Here is a 23,140-nt window from a genome sequence, read left to right as displayed (position 1 = left end):
CCTTTGGTGTTTAGATACCTTTGAAATTTGAGCCATCGGCATTGCTGTGTAATTTTTTAATGGCATCGACACAAGTAAAATCGGCCAAAAGGCGAAGAAAAGAATTAACAATGCAAGAAAAATATAATTTAGTCAACGAATAGTCCAAAAGCAATATGTCAGTTCAAATACTATCGCAAAATATGGCGTTCAAAAGCAAACAGTTTTGTGATTTATCGATAGAAAACGATAAAATATTAAAAAATTGGGCAGAAACTGATTCAATTATTGAAAAGCATAGAAAAGTGCACAAGATCTAAATGTTGATTTTGCGACACATGAGTGGTTGGGGCAAAATTATTTTAAAGGGGTTTCAATTTCCAGTGTAATGATATTGGAAAAGGTTAAAAACTCCCATTCAAAACTAAATAGCCGTTCAATTTTGGGATATGAATATTTCCGTGGGTGGTTGTAGAATTAAAAAAAAATGGAATACGCAAGCTCAATGTTGGAGGAGAAAAAGCATCTGCCGATTATGTATCTGCCACAATTTTTGTGAATGATTTGGAGGAATACATATCAATGGAAAACCTTACAATGAACAAATCTGCAATGCAGATGAAGCATGCCTTTTTTCCCTGAAAACAGACTGGGTTTCCATTTGGTGAACATTTTATAGATGGTCATAAGAATTCGACGGAAAGATTCATAGTATTGCTTTACGCCAATGCAGCTTGTACATATAAGTGCAAATCATTTGCTATAGGAACAAATAGGAGCGTGCTAAGTTCAACCGGGCAGAATCGAGTCCAGTTTTTTGCGCGGCATTTTTTTAAGGCAAAAAAAGAATAATGGATAAGAATTGTTAAGCTATTGGAGCTCCACCAACTTATAGTCCGATTCGGACCATAAATGAATTTAAAGTTGACGACCATAGTAGAAGTCATTGGGTAATATTTCAGACCATTCGGATAAGAATTGCGTCTTGTTGGGGCTCAGGAAGTCAAGATCCCACATAGGTTTATATTGCAGCTATATCAAGTTATTTACCGATTTGAACCGTACTTAGCACAGTTTTCGGAAGTCATAACAAAACATCTCTTGCAAAATTTCCAGCAAATTGTTTGAAATTTGCGCCCTCTAATGGCTCATGAAGTCATGAACATCGATCGGTTTGTATGGCAGCTATATGAGGTTATTTGCCGATTTGAACTACACTTACCACAGTTTTTGGAAGTCATAATAAAACACCTCATGCAATTTCAGCCCAATTGGATAAGAATTGAATCCTCTAGTGGCTTAAGAAGACAAGATTCAAGACCGGTTTATATGGCAGCTATATTAGGTTATGTATCGACTTGAACCATACTAAGCACAGTTTTCGGAAGTCATAACAAAACACTTCGCGCAAAATTTCAGCCAAATCGGATGAACATTGCGCCCTCCAGCGGCTCAGGAAGTCAATATCCCAGATCGGTTTATATGGCACTTATATCAGATTATTTACCGATTTGAACCATACTTAGCACAGTTGTTGGAAGTCATAACAAAACACTTCATGCAAAACATCATTGATTTGGAAACTCAAACATTTTGCGCAAGTGAAAAAAAAAAAACAATTTTTGGAATTGTTTGGTCAAAAAATGCAATTTCATTGCTTCGTCTATTCAGGAAATCTTTATCTGCTCACCTACACATTTTTAAAAATCACAAAATTGTCAAAAATTCTTCGTTTACCATGAAATTGGTGAAGATACCTGCATTTTTTATGGAATTGGGGTCACTACTGGTTGCAGGAACTGGCCCCATCGGCGGTGACATTTGTTCATAAAATTAGAGCTACAGTTTGCACTGTTTGCCAATACACTGTTTATAGGCCGGCTCTAATCTTTCAAATCCTTCAAAATGTGTGTTGTCTTTGCGGAAGTCTTAGTTTTATGGGGATATCACGCTGATCCAGCGTGTTAGATGTACGATCGATCCGTGGAGCGAATGTAGATTCGGACCATTACCTTGTTGCAGCAAAGGTTTGAACATGGCGAGGAAAGTACGATCTGACTCTGCACTGAAGCTGGACATTGAAAATCTGCAAACACAACAGATGGAAACGGCATACTCCACTCGACTGACGCCACTGCTTAATGAAATCACTCCTTGTTCCGATGATATAATGGCGCAATGACAAATCATTGCCCACTCCATGGAAAATGTCTGAAAATCCGTACTTGGGCCTCCCTTAAGAAACCCATGGTACGACCAAGAGTGCCGAGATGCTACTGAAGCCAAGAACGCGGCATGCAGAGCAACCTGAGGTAGGTATCGGGAGAAAAGGAGAGAGGAAAACGTCCATTTCGTAGAAAGAAAAAGGAAATGGAAAGACGTGAGTGTGAGCGAATTGAGATGTATAGGATTCAGAATGAAGTCTGGAAATTCTATTCAAAAATTAAATATCAAACCGATGGATTTGGTGCAGGCACATCCTCCTGCAGAGATAAAGAAGGAATCAGGTAACTGACACAGATAGCATGCTGAGGACATGGAAGGTACATTTTACCCAACTGCTAGTGTCCGACGATGGCGGCGAAGAGGATATCGCAGAATCAATCCCTGATGATGGTATAGAAGTTTAACTCCTAGTTATAATTAGGTACAAGTAGCAGTGACCCGACTGAAGAACAACAAGGCAGCAGGATCCGACAGGTTACCCGCTGAACTATTTAAGACCGGAGGCGACACCCTGATAAGGAGTATGCATCAGCTTGTCTGCGCGATCTGGCTAGAAGAACGCATACCCGATGATTGGAAATTCAGCATTTTATGTCCCGTACTCAAGAAAGGAGACAGAGGAAAAAGTCTCCTTCCCATCGCATACCAGATACCCTCGAGCGTACTGTGTGAAAGTCAATGAGATAAGTGAGCCCTATCAATGCGGCTTTGGACCTGGTAAATCCACCCTAGACCAGATATTTACACTGCAACAAATTCTAGAAATGACCCGAGAAGAACAAATCAGCACCTACCATCTCTTTGTTGACTACAAAGGCGCTTTCGATACCTACCGAACAATTTAATACCAAACGAGGTTTCAGACAAGGCAACAGCCTATCGTGTGATCTCTATAATATCCTGCTAGAGAACATTATACGATATGCAGATGTGAATAGATATGGCACACTAATCACAAGATAACATATGTTACTAGCCTATGCCGATAACATCGACATCATAGGTCGGTCACCGGAATTAGTAACTGCAGCCTTTGAAAGAATCTAAAGAGAGTCAGTGAAAATGGGTCTGGCAGTAAATGGAGATAAAACGAAATGGATGGTTTTAAATCCCAAAACGCCCTGTACAACCGATCAGATAAAGAAAATGGAGAAAGTTGGGAACCACGACTTTGAGATAGTCACCAAATTTATCTACCTCGGCACCGCCCTGACCGAAACGAATGACACCAGTTTTGAAATCAAGCCTAAGAAAAATGCTACTATGTATTAAGTAGCCAGTTTAGAAACAAGGCCACCTCTCGAACGACGAAGGTTACATTATACTAGACACTGATACTAACCGTGTTGTTATATGGTTCTGAGGCATGGGGATTTGTGAAAGCAGATGAGGCAGTTCTTGGAGTATTTGAGAGAAAGATTCTTCGTAAAAGATATGTACCAGTTTGGGTTGATGAAGAATATAGGGGTCGTTTGAACTACGAGCAGTATGACGACGATAGCATAGTTACACATATCAAAATACAACGGATGCGTTGACCAGGTCATGTTGTCAGAATGGATGAAGAAACTCCAGCAAAGAAGTCTACGTTCGGCTAGTGGAACAAATGTTCTGTCATAGCCAATTAAAGTAAAGTAAGTAAAGTTCTATAATTTCAACAGGTCATTGTTTATGCCGGTCAATTGGTTTTACTTTTTTTCTTTAAATTTTAGGCAAACAAACTGAAAATACTAAGCACTATTTGCAAAGAAAATCTCTGATCATTGGGCTAGTCTCGAAAGAGAAATAAACGAAAATTGTGAAATTTAATGATCTTCTCCCTTACAAGCAAAAAAGACTTGAAATTGGAAAAAAAAACGGCAGAGCCCGTCCGGAATTCGAGCCTGGGCACACGGAGCAACAGCGAGACCCGTTGCCGTTGTCTAGCGTTTGAAGCCATCAATACAACTTCCAACAGATGCATAAAATCATGTGTAGTACGGAAGAAAAATACATACATTGGGAAAAAAGTACAGCTAATAGACAGGGTTGTCGAGCGTGTTTAATGTGATAATTGTATGCATGATGCTATTAATTCAAATTCAAATACAACATACCAACGCAAGGCTCTTGAAGTCATCACACCTAATATGGTTGAAAAGTCTTCTAACCAATGACGAAACGCGTCCCATAGTGGTTGGTATGTGTTTCGATCTCTGGCTTTCCTTTTCCGTTTGCAAAGAAAATTTCTGATCATTGCGCTCGTCTCAAAAGAGAAACAAAGGAAAATTAAGCAACTATATTTTTTAAATACTTGAAAAAGTAAGTTTTTACCAATTTTTACCAATTTTTACCAATGGCCGTCTACATGCTGCTTAAATGATGTCGCAAAATTCTCAAATGAACTTTAATAAAATCGATCGAAAATCCGTTTTTGATGGAAAAGATGTCCGGCAAAAATTACATTTAACTAATACCATTGAGGATGGGAGCTGCTCATACCACCGCGGTATAATCGAGGCGACGATAGGAAACCTGAAGGGAAGGGAAGAGGTTTCCGATTGGATGAACCTTGAAGTCGAGTGCGAGGCACTGCTGACATCGACACAGTCTTGGATTGACGCAACCCTAGTATTCTCACTCTGCAAGATCATGTTACACGGATGGATCAAAGCTAGAGGACAGAGTGGGCCTGGGGGTTTACATTGAGAACCGAGGGACTGAGATCTGTTTTAGACTGCCTGACCATAAAACGGTCCTGCAGGCGGAGATCCGGGCGATCATGGAATGCATGAAGAGGTATGGTGCTAACGCGATGACCTCGAGTGTGAACATCTTTACCAATAGTTAAATTGCCATAAGGGCAATAGCAATCAGGGCGGTAAGTTCACAAACATTCTTGCAGTGTTAGAAGGAGATTAACGCCTTCTCTGAGGATGGGAAAATCCGCATCGTTTGGGCGCCGGGCCATAACGGAGTAAGGGGAAATGAAAGGGCAGACGATTTGGCGGTGTAGGCCAAAGGACTGCCATCAATAAACTCGGTTAACCCGAAGCCTTTCGGGTTGACGCCGTCCGAGTTAAGGGAGTGGGCGTCGAATGCGCAACATTGTGGAACAGCGAAACGGTCGGTAGGACGGCGAAATCCTATTTGGGCGCCAGGCCATAACGGAGTAAGGGGAAATGAAAGGGCAGACGATTTGGCGGTGAAGGCCAAAGGACTGCCATCAATAAAATAAACTTGGTTAACCCGAAGCCTTTCGGGTTGACGCAGTCCGAGTTAAGGGAGTGGGCGTCGAATGCGCAATATTGTGGAACAGCGAAACGGTCGATAGGACGGCGAAAATCCTAGGGGGGATCCAGATCGTGAGAAGACATGGCTATTACTGAAAGGAAGCAAGAAGAAGGTCAGTATAGCTATTGGTATCATAACGGGACACATAGGACTACGAGCTCACTTATGTAAAATCGGTGTGTGTGTGTGATATCATGTATAGGGCATTTGTGGAAGATAATGAGACGTTGGAGCATTTCCTTTGTCATTGCCCGGCTTTCGCGTCTTACAGATACCGGCACTTAGTTGGAGACACAATATCAGAAATGAACCAATTAAGGATTTTGTAAGTAGCACGGAATTCCTAACTTAAAATTTTCTTTTTAGAGGTTACTTTATAGTTTTTAGAGCGCACAACAAGCCGATTACTGGCTTTGGTTGTTGTTGTTGTTGTTGTAGCAGTTTATTGTGTACTATCTTTCGTCTGCTTGATTCTGTTGAGTGTCAAGACCCAGGAACTCCGCGACTAAGATGGGGTGCGTCCACAGGGATCTGGGTCGGAGTCGAGTGGGTCTGGCCGGGCAGTTAAACAGGTGACGTGTATCGTGCGATCCCTGGTTACAATCGGGACATACATCTCGCACGTCGGCATCAATCCTAGCTCTGTGGGAATTGAGGCGGCTGCATCTGCCGGAACGTTATTGAGCCAGAACCACTCTGGTTTGCCGGGGGAGGTCGATTTCTTCGGGTGCAATGGGTGGCGGTCGTTCTCCAAGGACTACATTCACCCGGTAGCCAATTAACGCGTCTGCTACCGTGTCTGCATGAATGTTGTTCAGACTCGCTTGATATGCCGCTTGATCTAGAGGTTCTCTCTTGTAGCGCTGGACCTCACGCTCTAGATCGTGTAGATCTACCTTAAGGCTTCTGGGCGGTGGGTATCTATCCACAAGATGATGATTTGAATGATTTCTGCGATAACAGCACAAAAGGTATTGCTTAGACAGCATGTAGTTATGTCTTCGCACTGGTAGGATCTTTGTCTCTTGATGGATGGTCCACATGAGAACTGAGGAAACAGCCCGTCGCAGTACGGAGGGCGGCATTCTGACAGATCTGAATATTATTCCACTGCGTGTCATAAAGTTGACGTGACCACACTGGCGCTGCATAACTTACCACAGACCGGCCAATTGCTTTGTACGTGGTCAACAAGGTTTCTTTGTCTGCACCCCAAGAGCTGCCAGCGAGTGACTTGAGGACCTTGTTTCTACTTTTGACTTTATTGCAGATTGCTGTGGCATGTGGGGAGAAAGTGTAGGAGCTGTCAAATGTGACGCCAAGTATTTTGGGACACTTGATGGTCGGAATCATTTCTCCATCGACCATCACAGTCAGCTCAGTATTCACCTCACGCGTATTTGTAGTGAACAGTGTGGCTGAAGATTTGGTGGCGGATATCTTCATATTTCTTGCAGCGAAATGTGAAGCAAGCTCGTTGAGGTAGACGTTCAACCTATCGCAGATGTCATCAATGGGTGGGGGGCCTGATGCCATGATCGTACAATCGTCCGCATATGATACGATCTCTATGCCGTCTGGAGGAGGTGGGATGGAGGATAGGTAGAGGTTAAACAGAGCCGGAGATATCACCCCACCTTGGGGAACTCCCTGTTTCACTCTACGGTGTTTTGACTTCTTATCCCTAAATTCCACAAATGACTGGCGGCCACACAGATAATTCGCGACCCAACGTTTCAGGCCTGGCTGAAGGGACGTGTTGGCGATGTCCTCAAATAATTTGGCATGGCTGACCGTGTCGAATGCCTTCAATAGGTCCAGTGCCACGAGGACCGTCCAATCACATGGCCTGGGTTGATTGAAGCCACGGCAAATGTGTGTGGTGATGGCATGCAAAGCTGTTGTTGTGCTGTGCAGTCTCCGAAATCCATGTTGATGCTCGGCGAATGGAAATTCTCCTACGAGGCTCGGGAGGAGTAATGCCTCAAGCGTCTTTGCCACTGGTGAGAGAAGGGAGATCGGTCTGTACGACTCCCCCAAACTCGGGTCTTTACCAGGCTTCAGTAGCGGGATCACTCTGCCCATTTTCCAGACATCGGGAACTATAAGAGTGTTCAATGACAGGTTAAGGACAGTGGTAAAGTACTCAACTCCAGGTGAATCCAGATTCTTCAACATCAATGTAGAGATTCCGTCGGGGCCCAACGCCTTGGAAGATTTGGCGCCACGGATGACATTCGTAACCCCTCCTTGCCCTGTCTCTCTCGGGATGCACAATAAATTGACGGTTGAACAACCTGGCGCATCTCTTCGAATCAGACACGGTTATCTCGCCAAAAGTGACTGAGGTCCTGTCGTCCCGTCTACCGGGGTACGAGAGAGACTTAACAGTGGCCTACAGTTTGCCTGCACCGGTGCCTAAGTTACATTGCTCCAAGTGTTCCAGCCACAAATTCCGCTTATGTTCGTTGACTACCCTGTTTATTTCCAGATTCAGCTCGCTGATTCTGGGGTTAGCGGGGTCCATTGCACGAATCCCATCACGCTCGTCTGCGAGTACCACTGCTGGCGCCGGGAAATTGGGTCGCACTTGCGGTATTCGACCGGCTGGTATAAAGCGAGCGGCTGCTGCGTTGATGATGTCTCGGAATTTCCTCTCGGCCACAAGCACATCAGAGGGGGGTGGCAGTTCATTGAAGCGGCGATTGGTATACTCTCTGAAGCCAGTCCAATTGGCCTTCTTGTAACTGATGAACGTCCGGCGCTCAGAGGTTATGAAGTCGGGTGGTCGGTCGATGGTGAGGATTATGGGGAGGTGGTCTGACCCCAAAGAGATGACGGCTTGCCAGGATACGTCACTCAGGAGATCAGGGGATGCAATTGAGATGTCTGGCGAGCTGCTGCACCTCCTCGTAATCCTAGTGGGGGCATCTTCATTCACCGTGCAAAACGTGGAGCTATCTATCTCCTCTGCCAAAGCTATGCCACGCTGGTCGTTACCTAGGGGAGAATGCCATGACGAGTGATGTGCATTAAAATCCCCCAGAACCAGACGACTATGGCCAGATAGCAACCCACTTATGTCGGGGTTGTAGGCCTGCCCATTAATCGGGACACAGCTACCAACCGGCGGTATATACACGTTGTATATCTCTATCTCGGCAGTACCAGATCTGACTGCTACCCCCATACATTCCATGTATGGGTCACTAGCGTCAAGCGCAGGCGAGATAGGTCTATACTGCACGGAATGGTGTATAACGAAGGCCAGTCCCCCACCTCCATTCCTTGAGCGATCCTTACGTAGCACATTGTAGCCGTGACAACTGTGCAAGCTGCAGGTGTTAGTCAGCTTTGTCTCCTGGATCGCTGCGACCGATATGCTCTTCCGACTCATAAAATCTACAATCTCATCAATCTTGCCACGCAGTCCGTTGCAGTTTAACTGCAAGAACGATACACTTCCCGGCACTGGCCTGGCAATAGTAGGGCTAGGGTGCTGTCGTTTCATAAATTGCCGTACGGGAGAGGTCGGGGGGGTCACATAATCCGACGACGAGGACGCCGAGGACGCCGAAGGCGACGATTGTGACCCACTGCTGGCTATGTTCACACAGCACCTATCGACATAGCCAGTATGACTATACTCCCGTAGCGAAGTTAGGCCAGAGCAAGAACGGAAATGTACCCACTCCAAGCACCGGTTACACCTCACCGACACTGACCGATGATGAAGGCGGTTCTGGCAAACCGAACAGAACCAGGGTCCGGGGTTCTTTTCAATCCCGACACGGACCAGAAGCGTACGGAGAAGGCACTCCGGGATGTGCCTCTCCCATGACGAAAAAAGACGAACGCGTTCACTGAGGCGGCAGCCCTTGCCGATGAGGATTCCATCGGGTCAATCCGGTGCGTACAACCGGCTGCCATGGGATTGACTGGCTTTGGTGTATGTCCACAGTTTATTTTGTATTTGTATTTGTATTTTATTATGATAAAACCCATACAAAAGAAGTGTCTTATATAAAGCATGGGTTAGTAAATTGATAAATACAATGAGTTCAACAAGTTTTCATTTAAATAGAACAATAATTGGTACAAAATATTTAACAATTTAAGCAAAGTTACTGATACAATATTTAAGTTAAAAAAAAGGTCTAAACAAAATAAAAAAAAGAAGATAAAGAAACTTTAAAGAAAATTTAACAATTTAATCAAAGTTACTAATAAAATAAATTAAAAAATAGTTATAAAAAAACAAAACAAATAATTAATTAAAATGATTATAAATCAAAGATTTGAACTGTCGTTCATTATTTATAATTTGAATACTATTGGGAAGATTATTCCAGAGACGTATAGCATTAACAAAGAACTGTTGTTCAGATACACGATATTGATGACGTATTTGTATTACTTGTTTACCTCTTGTAGAGTTGGCAAAACGCAATACAGAAGCCAGATATGACGGTTCATTGGTATAAATTATCTTGTGGATCATTTGCAACAAGCGTATCTTAAGGAACGAGTTAAAAGAGACACCATATACTTGTCTGGCAAAGTCAGATACCCTGTCTCTTCTACGCAAACCAAAAATGTATCTAACGACATCGTTAAAGGCCACGTGCAATTTATTCCTATGAGTTACATCACAACCGTAAAAAACCTCGCAAGAGTATAATAGTTTCGGCAGAATAAATGTCATAGCCAAAAGCATTCTTATTGACAAAGGGGTATACTGTCGACTCATATATAAGTTTCGTAAAACGCCGTAGGTCCTGCCCACTGTCATACTGACATGGTTCTTCCATGAAAGTCTATCATCAAACTCCAAACTAAGGTTTCTTGCAGATGAAACAATCTCAATTGGGGCTCCAGCAATTGCCACATCAAGATTGGGCGGCATTGTCACCCGAAAAGTTTGGCGTTTGCCCATGTGTTTATCCTATCCAAGTCATTATTTAGTCGAAGTACGCCATCGATCAGCCTCTCCGGTGAGGAGCTCATATACAGCTGTACGTCGTCGGCATACATATGAATACCACAGTTGCGCAACTGTCCAGGAAGGTCATTGCTATATAAGGAAAAAAGGAGTGGGCCCAATACAGACCCCTGTGGAACACCTCTTGAGACTGGAAGATAACTAGAACAGCGGCTATCAACACATACCGTTTGGCTTCTATTCGTAAGATAGGAATATATAAGATCCGTTGTTCTTTCAGAAAATTTAAATAAATGTTTCAGTTTAAGGCAAAGTATATTGGGATCAACGGAATCAAATGCTTTCGAATGATCTAAAAGAACAAGAAAGGCAACTTTATCGCTGTCAATATCACTCCTTACATCTTCAACTACTTTCAAAAGTGCAGTAGTGCAACTGTGCTTTGGCCGGAAACCAGATTGAAAATCTGTTAGCAGCGAATTATTCGCAATATATTCAGATATTTTCCGGTTGACTAGAGTCTCAAATATCTTAGAGACGTATGGAAGTATTGCTATTGGCCTAAATTCCTGGTTATTCTTTGGTATTGGGACTATCCTTGCCCGTTTCTAAGACTGTGGATAGCAACTCCTTAAAATAATATTGTTAAAAAGATGGCACATATACGGAAGAATAAAGGGTAGAATTATCCTAAAAAATCTTGGGTCAATACCATCAAAACCAATGGCATTAGACTTAATCGATTCTACAGCGCTAACGATATCGCTTTGTTCAAAACGCTCAAGATCAAAACGTAGGTCTGGTGAGGTGTTGTTACTACTATGGTTTACGTTACTAAATTCACTGTCGTAGAAATGTATGTTTGGCTCAGGAAAAGATAAGTTCAAGAAACTCCTATTAATCTCATCTAAATCAACATGTCTATCAATTGATGCATTATCACTTCCTATTCCAATTGACTTAATATGTCTCCAAGTATCTTTCGTGTTCAATGCCTCTTGAAATTTACGACTAAAATAAGCTATTTTCTTCGTCTTTATACAAGAAGTGGTCTGATTCCTCGCACGCTTGTAGTCATTAAAGAGTTCAGGTGTTCTAAAACGCTTCCATCGAGAGTACGCACAATCTCTTTTACGTATCAATACTTTAATATCATTATCAGTGGCGTGGGGCCGATTAATATCCGCACCCTCTTTTCAACCTAACCTAACCTAAAGAGAATATTCCACCTGTTGAGCCAGATTTGAAAACAATTCAATTGTAATTGCAAAATTTTTGAATTTTGAAAATTTTGTGTACAAGATTGGTCCATGTACGCTGTATAAAGGAACTCCAGCTGTAATTTTACATATGCAATCTAATTGATATTTTCAAAAAAAGATCTATTGTTTAGATACATAAAGAAGGGAGCTGGTAACATTGTTTTAAATTTATAAAGTAATCCAGGGTGCCAAACTTTATCAAAAGCTTTCTTTATGTTGAGAAATACTGCAGAGCAGTATATTTTTTCTCAAAAGCTGTAGTTATTTCCCCAATAATTCTATGGTATAGTTCTAGAGGCCCGTGTTTGTGTCGAAAACCAAATTGGTGGTGGGAAATTATATGATTTTTTACAAAAAAAAAAAAAAAAAATGTTGCAAACGTTTTAGCAACAACCTCTCGAAGATTTTTGAAAAAAATAGACAGCAAACTGGTAGACCTGTATGACTGTATGAGTAGAAAATACCCAAGATTAGAGCTTAGAAATGAGTCTTAGAAAAATTATGGCTCGTGTTAGGAAAGAGATATGCTAATGAAATTTGAATTGGCGTAAAGTGGACGAATTAACCCAGTTTAAAAAAATTTTACCCATCACATAAGATCATGTTTTGGGAGAAAAATGACTAGTAAAAAGTCGGCGATTTCTTACATAAAAAAAATAAATAAATTTTCTCAAAACTCTTAGAAGTGAGATTTCCAGAAACCAAATGAGTGTCCGGTTGGATTTGATGGTTTCTACATTATAAAATAAATTTATGGCGTAAGCCTACTGCTTTTGACAGCAGGCGCAACTGCATGTGCGAGTTATTAAAATGCCCATTTTATCGTTGAATGGTCACAAAATAATAATAAAATAATTTTTTTTGTAGTAAAAACATATTGACTTAAAAATGAAAGATTTTTTTTTTAATTTAAAAACTTTTAAAAATCGATGCGTCATTATAATTACTCTAAATAATGCATATCTAAAATTTAATCAAAATCGGAAAGGGAATCGAGAGTCATTCGTTAATTTTTAATTTTTTTTTTTTTTTTTAAATTTTTAGAAAAATTCCATGAAGATTTTGGCTAAAGAAAATTTTGATTGTTTTTGCTTAAAACCTTCATAAAAATATTATATTTTAAACAAATTACTTATTAAAAAACATTGTAATTAAAAGATTTTTTTAAAATTTTTTTTCTTTAAAAATAAATAAATTTTAGGAAATTGTTGTCGTTTGAAAACATGTTATTGAAATTTATTTAAATCTTTATTTCGGAAAAAATAATTTAAGGGAGCCTAGGCCTGAGCAAAAAATGTCTGACGTTTTATCTCTGCATAGAAAAAATATCATTTTGTTATTGGAATTGTGTCCAGCTTACACCAATGACTTTTGTTTTTGTTTCTATTTAGAATAGAAAAGCAAAATAAAATTGAAGGCAAAATGTAGCGTCGAAAAATATATTGAGCAGGCATAAAAAATTATTTATTGAAATTCTGGCTACATCCTATAATTTCGAGGAATACCCAAAACTAGGCAAAAGCTTGTCTTTAAAGAATTTTTCACTGCAATTTAGTCTGTAAAACAAAAAAGGGTTGAAAACTAGATAAAACTAGAAGTTTTATCTTTAGAAAAAAATGTTATGTCTTTTAAAACAGTTGTTAAGGAATTTGTCTTTAAAAAAGTACTTTGAGGAGAGTCCAGCACTGCAGAAAATTTTGTCGCTAGTGCGTGTTAAGCTGAAATTTGTTTAAAAAAAATTCATTAAATTTTTTTTAGAAAAAATTACATTATAATTTTAGTAAGAATTTCATTATAATTTTATCCTTAAAAAAAAAATAATCTTGGGGGTGCCCTCGCCAGCGCTAAAATTTGTTTTTATAAATATAAAATTTTGTCATTCAAGAAAATTCTGCTGAAATTTAGAGTTTGGAATAATTTTTTTTAGATTAAATAATTTTGGTGTGGTGGGGACTCGGAAGACCTTCCCCTCCTACTTGCTGGGCCCCTGATGGGGGCTTTATCCAAAATTGGCCGATCTAAACCGTACCCGGCACGGACATCGAAGGGCCTAACACAACTCACTGTGTAAAATTTCAGCGAAATGGGACAATAAATACAGACTTTAGGAGTCCAAGACCTTAAACCGGAAGATCGATCTGTATGTGGTCTATACACTGAATAATTGTTTGTACTGATTCTAAAGATTCGAGCCAAAGATAAGCAAACTTCATTTAAAGATGATCAAATTTTCAACTTTTTAAGGAAACATTCCCTTTTGTGAAGATGTTTTCCTTTATATTAATAATTTTTTATTTAAATGGTTGGTTAAAAATCCTTAAGATTGCGTTTAAAGCCCAAAATGATGGTCCAAATATTGTTGAAACTTAGGAAACCGACCTTGGGACAAAACAACAGTGAACCGTAGTTAAAAACCCAAAATAGCATTACAAATAGGAGCATCTTTAAATGCTTAAAGATCAATCAGGTGTCAAAATACGAAACGGATGTTCATGTTCGTTAGTAAATAGGAAATCAAATTTGAAGATACCATCGTTTTGATTTCTAAAATCCTACGAATAAGGAAAAATCTTAAATTTTGGGTCAAGTTTTTTTTTTCATGGTATTAAGATATTGAACGATTTGAACAATATTCGACACGGAGATCTAAACACAATTCAGCGTGCCAAATTTCACCCAAATCGGGTAATAAGTGCGGTTTTTATGTGTTTAAGACTTTAAATCGAGAAATCGGTCTATATGGGGGCTATATTAAGATGAAGTCCGCTTTGAACCATATTCGAGACGAATATTGGCGGTATTAAAATAAATCATTGTGCTAAATTTCAGACAAATCGGATAATAAGTGCGATTTTTACTGAATTCATACTGTTTATTTCCAAATGATTTATAAGGTTAGGTTAGGTTGAAAAGAGGGTGCAGATATTAATCCGCCCCATGTCACTATGAACATACACCTAAGCCAGTAATCGGCTTGTGCGCTCTAAAAACTATAAAGTAACCTCTAAAAAGAAATTTTTAAGTTAGGAATTTCGTGCTACTTACAAAATCCTTAATTGTTTTCAATGCCACTCCCCTAAGTTGGTTCATGTCTGTTATTGTGTCTCCACCTAAGTACTGGTATCTGTTTGGACGCGAAAGCCGGGAAATGATAAAGGAAATGCTCCAACGTCTCATCATCTTTCCCGCATGCCCTACACATGCTATCACTTACCGCACCGATTTTACATAACTGAGCTCGTAGTCTTATGTGTCCCGTTATGATACCAATAGCTATATTGGCCTCCTCTTGCTTCCTTTCATTAATAGCCTCGTCTTTTCACGATCTGGATTCCCCCATAGGATTTTCGCCGCCCTATCGACCATTTCGCTGTTCCACAATGTTGCATGCGCATTCGTCGCCCACTCCCTTAACTCGGTCTGCGTCGACCCGAAATGCTTCGGGTTAACCAAGTTTATTGACGGCAGTCCCCTGGCCTTCACCGCCAAATGGTCTGTCCTTTCATTTCCCCTTACTCCGTTATGACCAGGCACCCAAACGATGCGGATTTTCCCATCCTCAGAGAAGGCGTTAATCTCTTTCTTACACTGCAAGACTGTTCGTGACCTTACCGTCCTGGGTGTTATTGCCCTTATGGCAATTTAACTATCGATAAAGATGTTCACACTCGATGTCCTCGCATTAGCACCACACCACTTCACGCATTCCGTGATCGCCCGGATCTCCGCCTGCAGGACCGTATTATGGTCAGGCAGTCTAAAACAGATCTCAGTCCCTGGGTTCTCAATGTAAACCCCCAAGGCCCACTCTGTTCTCTAGCTGTGATCCATCCGAGTAACATGATCTTCCAGATTGCAATACTAGGGTTCCGTCAATCCAAGACTGTGCCGATGGCAGCAGTGCCTCGCACTCGACTTCAAGGTTCATCACAGGTATCCGATCTGAAACCTCTTCCCTTCCCTTCAGGTTTCCTATCGTCGCCTCGATTATACCGCGATGGTATGAGCAGCTCCCATCCTCAATCCATTCTCCCATAGCCCCAGTTGCTGCCTCACACTTAATCGGTATGTCAATGGGTCGGATATCTAGAATAGTCTCCAGTGCCCTAGTGGGCGTGGTCCTCATGTCTCCGCCTATGCCAAGACAACATGTTCTCTGAACCTGTTGTATGGTCCTTATGTTGCACTTTTTCGCCATAGCAGTCCACTAAACTACTGAGGCGTAAGTAGGTATTGGTCTAATCACGCTCCTGTAGAGCCAGTGGACTATCCTCGGATTCAGTCCCCATTTCGATCCTACGGCCCGTCTACATAGTGCCGAACATCTGTGAGCTTTCTCAGTACACTCCTCAATGTTACATTTCCAATTCAGTTTCCTGTCCAAGACATCGGAATCGTCTTATTGAGGAAACATGGTGCGTTAAGTCGGCCCACCTTCTTCTTCTTCGTGAACAGGCATATTTCAGTCTTCTCTGGGTTAACATTGAGACCTCTGGGTCTAGCCCAGTCATATGCCATATGCAAGACACTTTTGGCCTTTTACATAGCTCGTTCGGATCCTTACCCCTTAGAAGTACTATAACATAGTCTGGGTAGCAGTCGGGTTCAAATCCCTCCTCAGTCAGCATCCGTAGTAGGTCATTTATGGTGGCCACCCATAGGAGTGGCGACAAAATTCCCCCCCCCCACCCCCCTGGCGTGCCCTGTACCACTTTCTCCCTTGTATTTATACCATGGGACACACAATTCATCCACCTGTTCCTTATACTAGGTTTCTATCGTCTCCTCGAATTTATACCTCGATGGTACGACTTGCCCCTAGCCTCTGTTCATTCTCCCATCGCCTTAAGTCTAATAGCCGTAGTGGCATCGTCACACTACCTGAATGTCTATGGGATATCTAGTATAGTCTCTAATGGTCTTCATCACTCCGCCTATGACAAGGCAACATGTTATCAGAAGCTGTTGTATTATTCTTATGTTTCACTTCTTCTCTATCGCAGTCCACCAATCTACAGAGGCGTAAGTAAGTATTGGTCTAATCATGATCATGAATTTTGGGTAACCTCCACCATGGATTCGGTTTAAAAATTTGCCTTATTAACTCAGTTCGTTTTTGAATTATTTACAACAACCGAATCGGGAATTGGTTGCAGCTGCTATGGCCTCAAGGAGTCATATCGATATTAAAGAGACCTATATCGGAATATAGACCGATTCGGATGATGCTTGGCAAGGATGTTGGAAGTCATAGCAGAAGTCTTTGTGCCTTTCAGCCATAGTAGGTGAAAATTAAGGCTTCTAGAGACTTAAAAAATCAAATCTAGGAGTTGGTTTATATGGGGGCTACACCATTTTATTGACGGATTCGGATAATACTTGGCAATAATGTTGGAACAGATATCCTTGCACCAAATTTCAGCCAAATTGGATGAAAACTATGGCTTCTAGGGAGTCAAAAAGTGAAAACTGGGGATCGGTATTTATTGAGGCTATAACCGATATAGTCCATTTGGTAGAAAGTATCTGTGCAAAATTTCAAGCGGATATCTATTCGCTCGAACGCTATCGTGATTTCGACAGACGGACGGACGGACATGGCTAGATCGACTCGGAATATCAAGACGATCAAGAATACACATACTTTATAGAGTCTCAGGTCACTATGTCGAGGTGTTACAAACGGAATGACTAGATTAGTATAGCCCCCATCCTATGATGGTGGGTATAAAAAGCACATCGACTTATTCATGCTTGCAAACTACTGAGATGACGTAAATCCAAAGACGACATAAATTGAAACAATTTTTTTGACGACGCAAATCGAAACGGCGTTAACCGAGACAACGTTAATCGAAGTATTACTGTATATCCAACATCCAGAACTAAACAGTCGAAACATGCCTAAGAACCCTCTGTGAGACCCATTTACCATATGGGATTCTAATGAAGGCATTTGGAAGTAAAACACTGTGCACAAGACTATTTGAGTATTCAACGATTTTCGTAGACAAACTATACAGAATTTTGCCCCAGGTCTATATCCAAAGCAAAGAATTTAGCACATATGCATTCTATTGGGTTGCCCAAAGGATTTTTCATATAGTCGGTGTTGACAAATTTTTTCACAGCTTGTGACTCTAATTGCATTCTTTCTTCTGTCAGTTATCAGCTGTTACTTTTAGCTTGCTTTAGAAAGAAAGTGGAAAAAAGTATATTTGATTAAAGTTCATTCTAAGTTTTATTAAAAATGCATTTACTTTCTTTTAAAAAATCCGCAATTACTTTTTGGGCAACCCTAGTACATATTATTACATTTTGATGGACTATCGCCATTTCAAACTTCGGAGAATGTAAACACTTGTTTGGGATTTTTGCATTCCATTGGCGGGATATTGTAATCGGAATTCCTATCACATGCAGTTTCAACTAGTTCTCCTACACTGCCGCCAAACAATTTCATAGAGCATAGCGCTCACTGACAAACTCACCTGTAGTTAACATTAAGTGTTATGCCATTTGGCAAACGCTCAGGAGTGTTTTTATGCTGAGCCACTGCTGCACTTGTGGCTGCTATACACGTTATAATGCATGTCGTATCCAAATGTGTCTTAAGCTGTTGCGGGCGTATCAATTCCGATGTACTGTTGGCTTTGATGGGTATGCACTCCACTACTCCGCCCAGCAGATCACTGAGGCCATCGGAGCGAGTGCCGTACTTGAGGGCCTCATAAGAACCATGCAATTTGGCGATTGCCTTCTCCAACAACGAGGCCCAATAACAATTTGAGCTTTGGGGCTGTAAAAAAGCCAAGCGGCCATTGATTGTGGGCAATCGATCGTCCACTAACACTTCCACCCATTCACCACACCACCAGAGGCGAAAACGAAAAACACCATTGGCCTTGTTCAAACTCTGGTCGGCTGGCACAACTCTATAAAAGAGATTGCGCAAAGAGTGCAAAACACCCAAACACGAAACCAGCCAGCGATCGCCCATTTTTCCCGGCACCACATCAAAATTCTCCGCCTCATTGACGAAACAGGCGTTTTTAATATCGGCAATTTCGGAGATGCGCCGCCACTGGAACGTAAACGGGGGAGTCTGATAGTAAAACACTGACGACTGAACGGCTGGAAAATCTGGATCCTCCCACAAGGCATTGTTACGGGCACGGCACTCGTTTTTGATGCGTTCATATTTTGACGTCATTTCTACACTTGTTTAAGGTGCTGCGTGCGAAAAACACATGGACGAAGAACACCTTAGCTTGCCACTTGATTGCCGATTTGTTTGTTGAGATTTTTTTATTTCAAATATTTATGAGTTTGCAATGAAACTTCGTAGGCGTTCTTTCTATCGCACAAGCACCACCAAAGAATACAATTTTATTGTTATTATACTGTCGTTTTGTGTGCCCTCTTTTATTTTGCTTGGCTTAATTTAACACTTGGCTTAAAGTAACTATTGACACATTAACCACCACAGAACGACTCGAGACTACGTAATTTCCAAATAGATGAACACCAAACCACACTTGCAGTTCTATTTTCCAGCAAATAGGATATTTTTAATCACGTATTCTTGCAACACTTGAAAATGACCTTGTTTTGGGAAAATTTCGAGAAAACAACAAACCAAAATTTCACACCACCACGATCAGTTCAGGCCAAACACAAAGTGAAAGTTATACGAAAATAAAATGGAAAAAATAATATCACACACGCAAATAATGGTAGAATGCGAGCGAAGAGGGCAAAATAAAGTGGTAGTTTTGGTTGCAGCAAACGTGGCCACCTAAATGCGAAACCACCAACCAACAAGGCATGCGCAACTGCTGCCAGCCTGCGTTGCCATCGAGGCTAACGAGACTCAATGGCAACTTCGTGCATATGAATTCTCAAATACAACCGTGTTAGAAAACCGTTATGTTTTGTATTCTCGACAAAAACTGAAGCTATTTCAAAATACGAGTACAGTCAAACTTGTTCTCTATGACGAATAAAAACTGAAAACACAATTTTTTCCAGCAATTTTTCCCTCTATTCGAAGAACTTTTCTACAACAAATACTTCTCTGCAATGAATTGTTTTTAATGCGCAAGATGAAATTCTCACACAAAATAATCTCTCAATAACGAATTTTTGGCAAACTTTTGTTTTTAAGTTTACACAAAAAAAGGTGGAACAAAACGACTCTCATTTAATGTTGCAGATAGACACAAAATAAAAATTGCTATAAAATACGTTACATTTACATACAGTGTTGTCACTCAAGAAAATAGTTTTCTACCAAAATTTAAGAAAAATCCTAGCAAACCCGACCCAAACCTACCATATGTTCTACAAACCGAAAAGTTGGCATTCCATTTGGAACACATTAAGCTATACATTTTTATACCCACCACCATATAATGGAAGTACACTAATCTAGTCTTTTTGTTCGTAACACTTCGAAATATTTATATATTGGGTTGCCCAAAAAGTAATTACGGATTTTTCATATAGTCGGCGTTGACAAATTTTTTCACAGCTTGTGACTCTGTAATTGCATTCTTTCTTCTGTCAGTTATCAGCTGCTACTTTTAGCTTGGTTTAGAAAAAAAAGTGTAACAAAAGTATATTTGATTAAAGTTCATTCTAAGTTTTATTAAAAATGCTTTTACTTTCTTTTAAAAAATCCGCAATTACTTTTTGGGCAACCCAATATATTCTGGATGGTCTCGACATTCTGAGTCGAACCGTCCGTCCGTCTGTCGAAATCACGATAGCAGTCGAACGCGTAAAGCTAGCAACATGAACGATGTAGGTCACTGGGGATTGCAAATGGGCCATAACGGCCCATGTTGCTTGAAATCACTCTACAGGCTGAAGTTCAAAGATGGCCTATATCTTGCTATGCCATCCTTTATGCCGATCTCCCGATAAGGACTCTTGAGTTCATAAAGTCGTATTTTTGCCCCGATTTTAATGAACAACCGTGCTGAGTTTGGATAAAGCGATCTACTGATTTATGTGTTTGAGCCCAGAAATGGTATTTTATTTCCCATTTTCGCCGTTACAGCGAGATGTATGAACCCCTCAACTTTTGAGTATAGACCAGATTTAGACATATTTGTATGCAGCTGCACACATAGCCTTGTTTTCCTATTGAAGGCATTGAACGCACAAAAGCCGCATATTCTATCTAGAATTTACGAAGTTTGAAAGATTTCCCTTAACATTCGTACCAGCAGTTACGGTCAATATCAGAATTTACGCCCTTTTTCTTGACATTTGAAGCAATGACACAATTTATAACCCCCTGGCCGCTCGCTATCCTTGGCTTAATTCTGCACTATTAACGAATACACAGAAACGACACAAAGTGAATTAATTTTGAGTCATCCCCGAAAATTTTTTCGGTAATTTATTTGCCATTAATATGTTGGAAAAACCTACTAAAAATTGAGGTCAGCCTACCAAGAGAATAAAAACCTACCAATTTTGGTAGGAACCTACCAAAAACGACTACACTGTTTACATTGACTACTACAATAGTTTCTCGCATAAACTCATTGCAAATGCAAATTTTGCCCATAAACATTCCACTAAGGAACAGGCAAACTTCTCACATATCAATGAGTGCAGTCCGATTCAAGTCTAAGTTCAATGACAAGGGGCCTCCTTTTTATAGCCGAGTCCGAACGGCGTGCCGAAGTTGCGACACCTCTTTGGAGAGAAGTTTTACATGGCATAGTACCACACAAATGTTGCCAGCATTAGGAGGAGAAAACCACCGCTGAAAATTGTTTTCTGATGGTCACGCCAGGATACGAACCCGGGCGTTCAGTGTCATAGGCGGACATGCTAACCTCTGCGCTACTCCCAAGTTTCTCGTTTACACCCAGCAAGACTTTGTGTTTGCTTTTCATGTTCAAAAACAAACAAAACAGTGGTATGGAAAAAAGTTCAAGTTTAAAATAATTTTTGTAGTGGCCTGACGACTGATTGGATAATTACGAATAAAAAACAAAAGAAAAATATCGGTTAAAAATAAGTTGTGTAGTGATCGGACGAAATCCAAAAATGGCAAAACGTAAAGATTTATCTATTAAAGAAAAGTGCCAACGCCGATGAAGGCTCCCAAATATTTAAAAAAACAGAAACGTCATCCGCAATTTACTGCATCCAGTAAATTTCAAAACTATAGGATGCCTGAGTATTCAGTTGCTTTACAGTGGGCTCGAATCGAAAATCTAGTAAAAAAATCTGCCGTTTGAAAACGGAGTTAATGGGATTATGTGCAAACTATCAAGGCCGTAATTCGTCCAGAGTGCTCTCAGCAGGTGACTAAAATTGGTCACCTCGGCATTTGAAATTTTGGTTTTTGGACTGGCAAATCTTAATCTTTGGTCCGATTTTTGCTGGAAGGTGCTCAAAAATGCATACAAAAAAGTCCGCTTGATATCTCTTCTGGTCTGGGGGATTTTCAACCAGTAATTTTTTGAACTTTTGCCGAGACAAGTTTACATCCTGTATAGCCAATTTACTAGAGAATGACGATTTTGGAACCAATACGTTCAAAGGTATTTCAAGCCATGTCGGAATTTGGTATCCCTGCAAAATTAATAAGACTCTGCAGGATGACACTTGCTGATACACGTTCCTCAGTAAGAATAGGAAAGAATCTCTACGGACCATTTAATACCAAACGAGGTGTCAGACAATGAGGCAGCTTATCGTGTGATCTCTTTAATATACTGCTGGAGAAGATTATACGAGATGCAGATGTGAATAGATATGACATACTAATCGTACTACTCGCCTATGCCGACGACATCGACATTATCAATCCCATGCCAGCCGGTTGTACGTACCGGGTTGACCCGATGGAGTCTTCCATCGGCAAGGGCTGCCTCCTCAGTGCACAACACACCGCTTCAACAACAACAACACCGACATTATAGGTCGGTCACCTGCTGTAGTCACTGCAGCCTTTGAAAGAATCGAAAGAGAGCTAGTGCAAATGGAAGTAAATGGAGATAAAACGAAATGGGTGGTATCAACTCCCAAAACGCCATGTACAACCGATCAGGCAAAGAATATGGAGAAAGTGGGAACCACAACTTTGAGATAGTCAGTAACTTTATCTACCTCGGAACCACCGTAACCGAAACGAATGACACCATTTTTGAAATCAAGCAAAGAAAGGTACAGGCAAACAGATGCTACTTTGGATTAAGTAAGCAGTTTAGAAACAAGGACACCTCTCCACAGACGAAGATTATCCTATACAAGGCACTGATACTACCCGTGTTGTTATATGGTTCTTAGGCATAGGTACTTGTGAAAGCAGACGGGGCAGTGAAAGATTCTTCGTAAAATATTTGTACCAGTTTGCATTAATGGAGCATATAGGCGTCGTAAGAACCACGACTTGTATGACGACAATAGCATAGTAACACGTATCAAAATA

At 40.8% G+C, this 23,140-nt stretch overlaps 1 protein-coding gene across 1 annotated transcript in view; it reads right to left on the bottom strand.

Moving 5' to 3' along the window:
• LOC106093061 (calpain-C) overlaps positions 1-19,443 on the bottom strand; it is a 43,298-nt gene extending 23,855 nt beyond the window's left edge. Inside the window, exon 1 of the mRNA XM_059367591.1 lies at positions 18,174-19,443. Within this exon, the coding sequence (XP_059223574.1) occupies positions 18,174-18,895 (722 nt within the window). The 5' untranslated portion in view covers positions 18,896-19,443. The remainder of the gene's footprint in view (positions 1-18,173) is intronic.
• Between the last annotated feature and the right edge of the window lie 3,697 nt (positions 19,444-23,140).

Source organism: Stomoxys calcitrans, chromosome 4 (genome assembly GCF_963082655.1).
Source record: "Stomoxys calcitrans chromosome 4, idStoCalc2.1, whole genome shotgun sequence".
Lineage (NCBI taxonomy): Eukaryota > Metazoa > Arthropoda > Insecta > Diptera > Muscidae > Stomoxys > Stomoxys calcitrans.
This window is presented reverse-complemented; position numbering and strand designations above follow the sequence as displayed.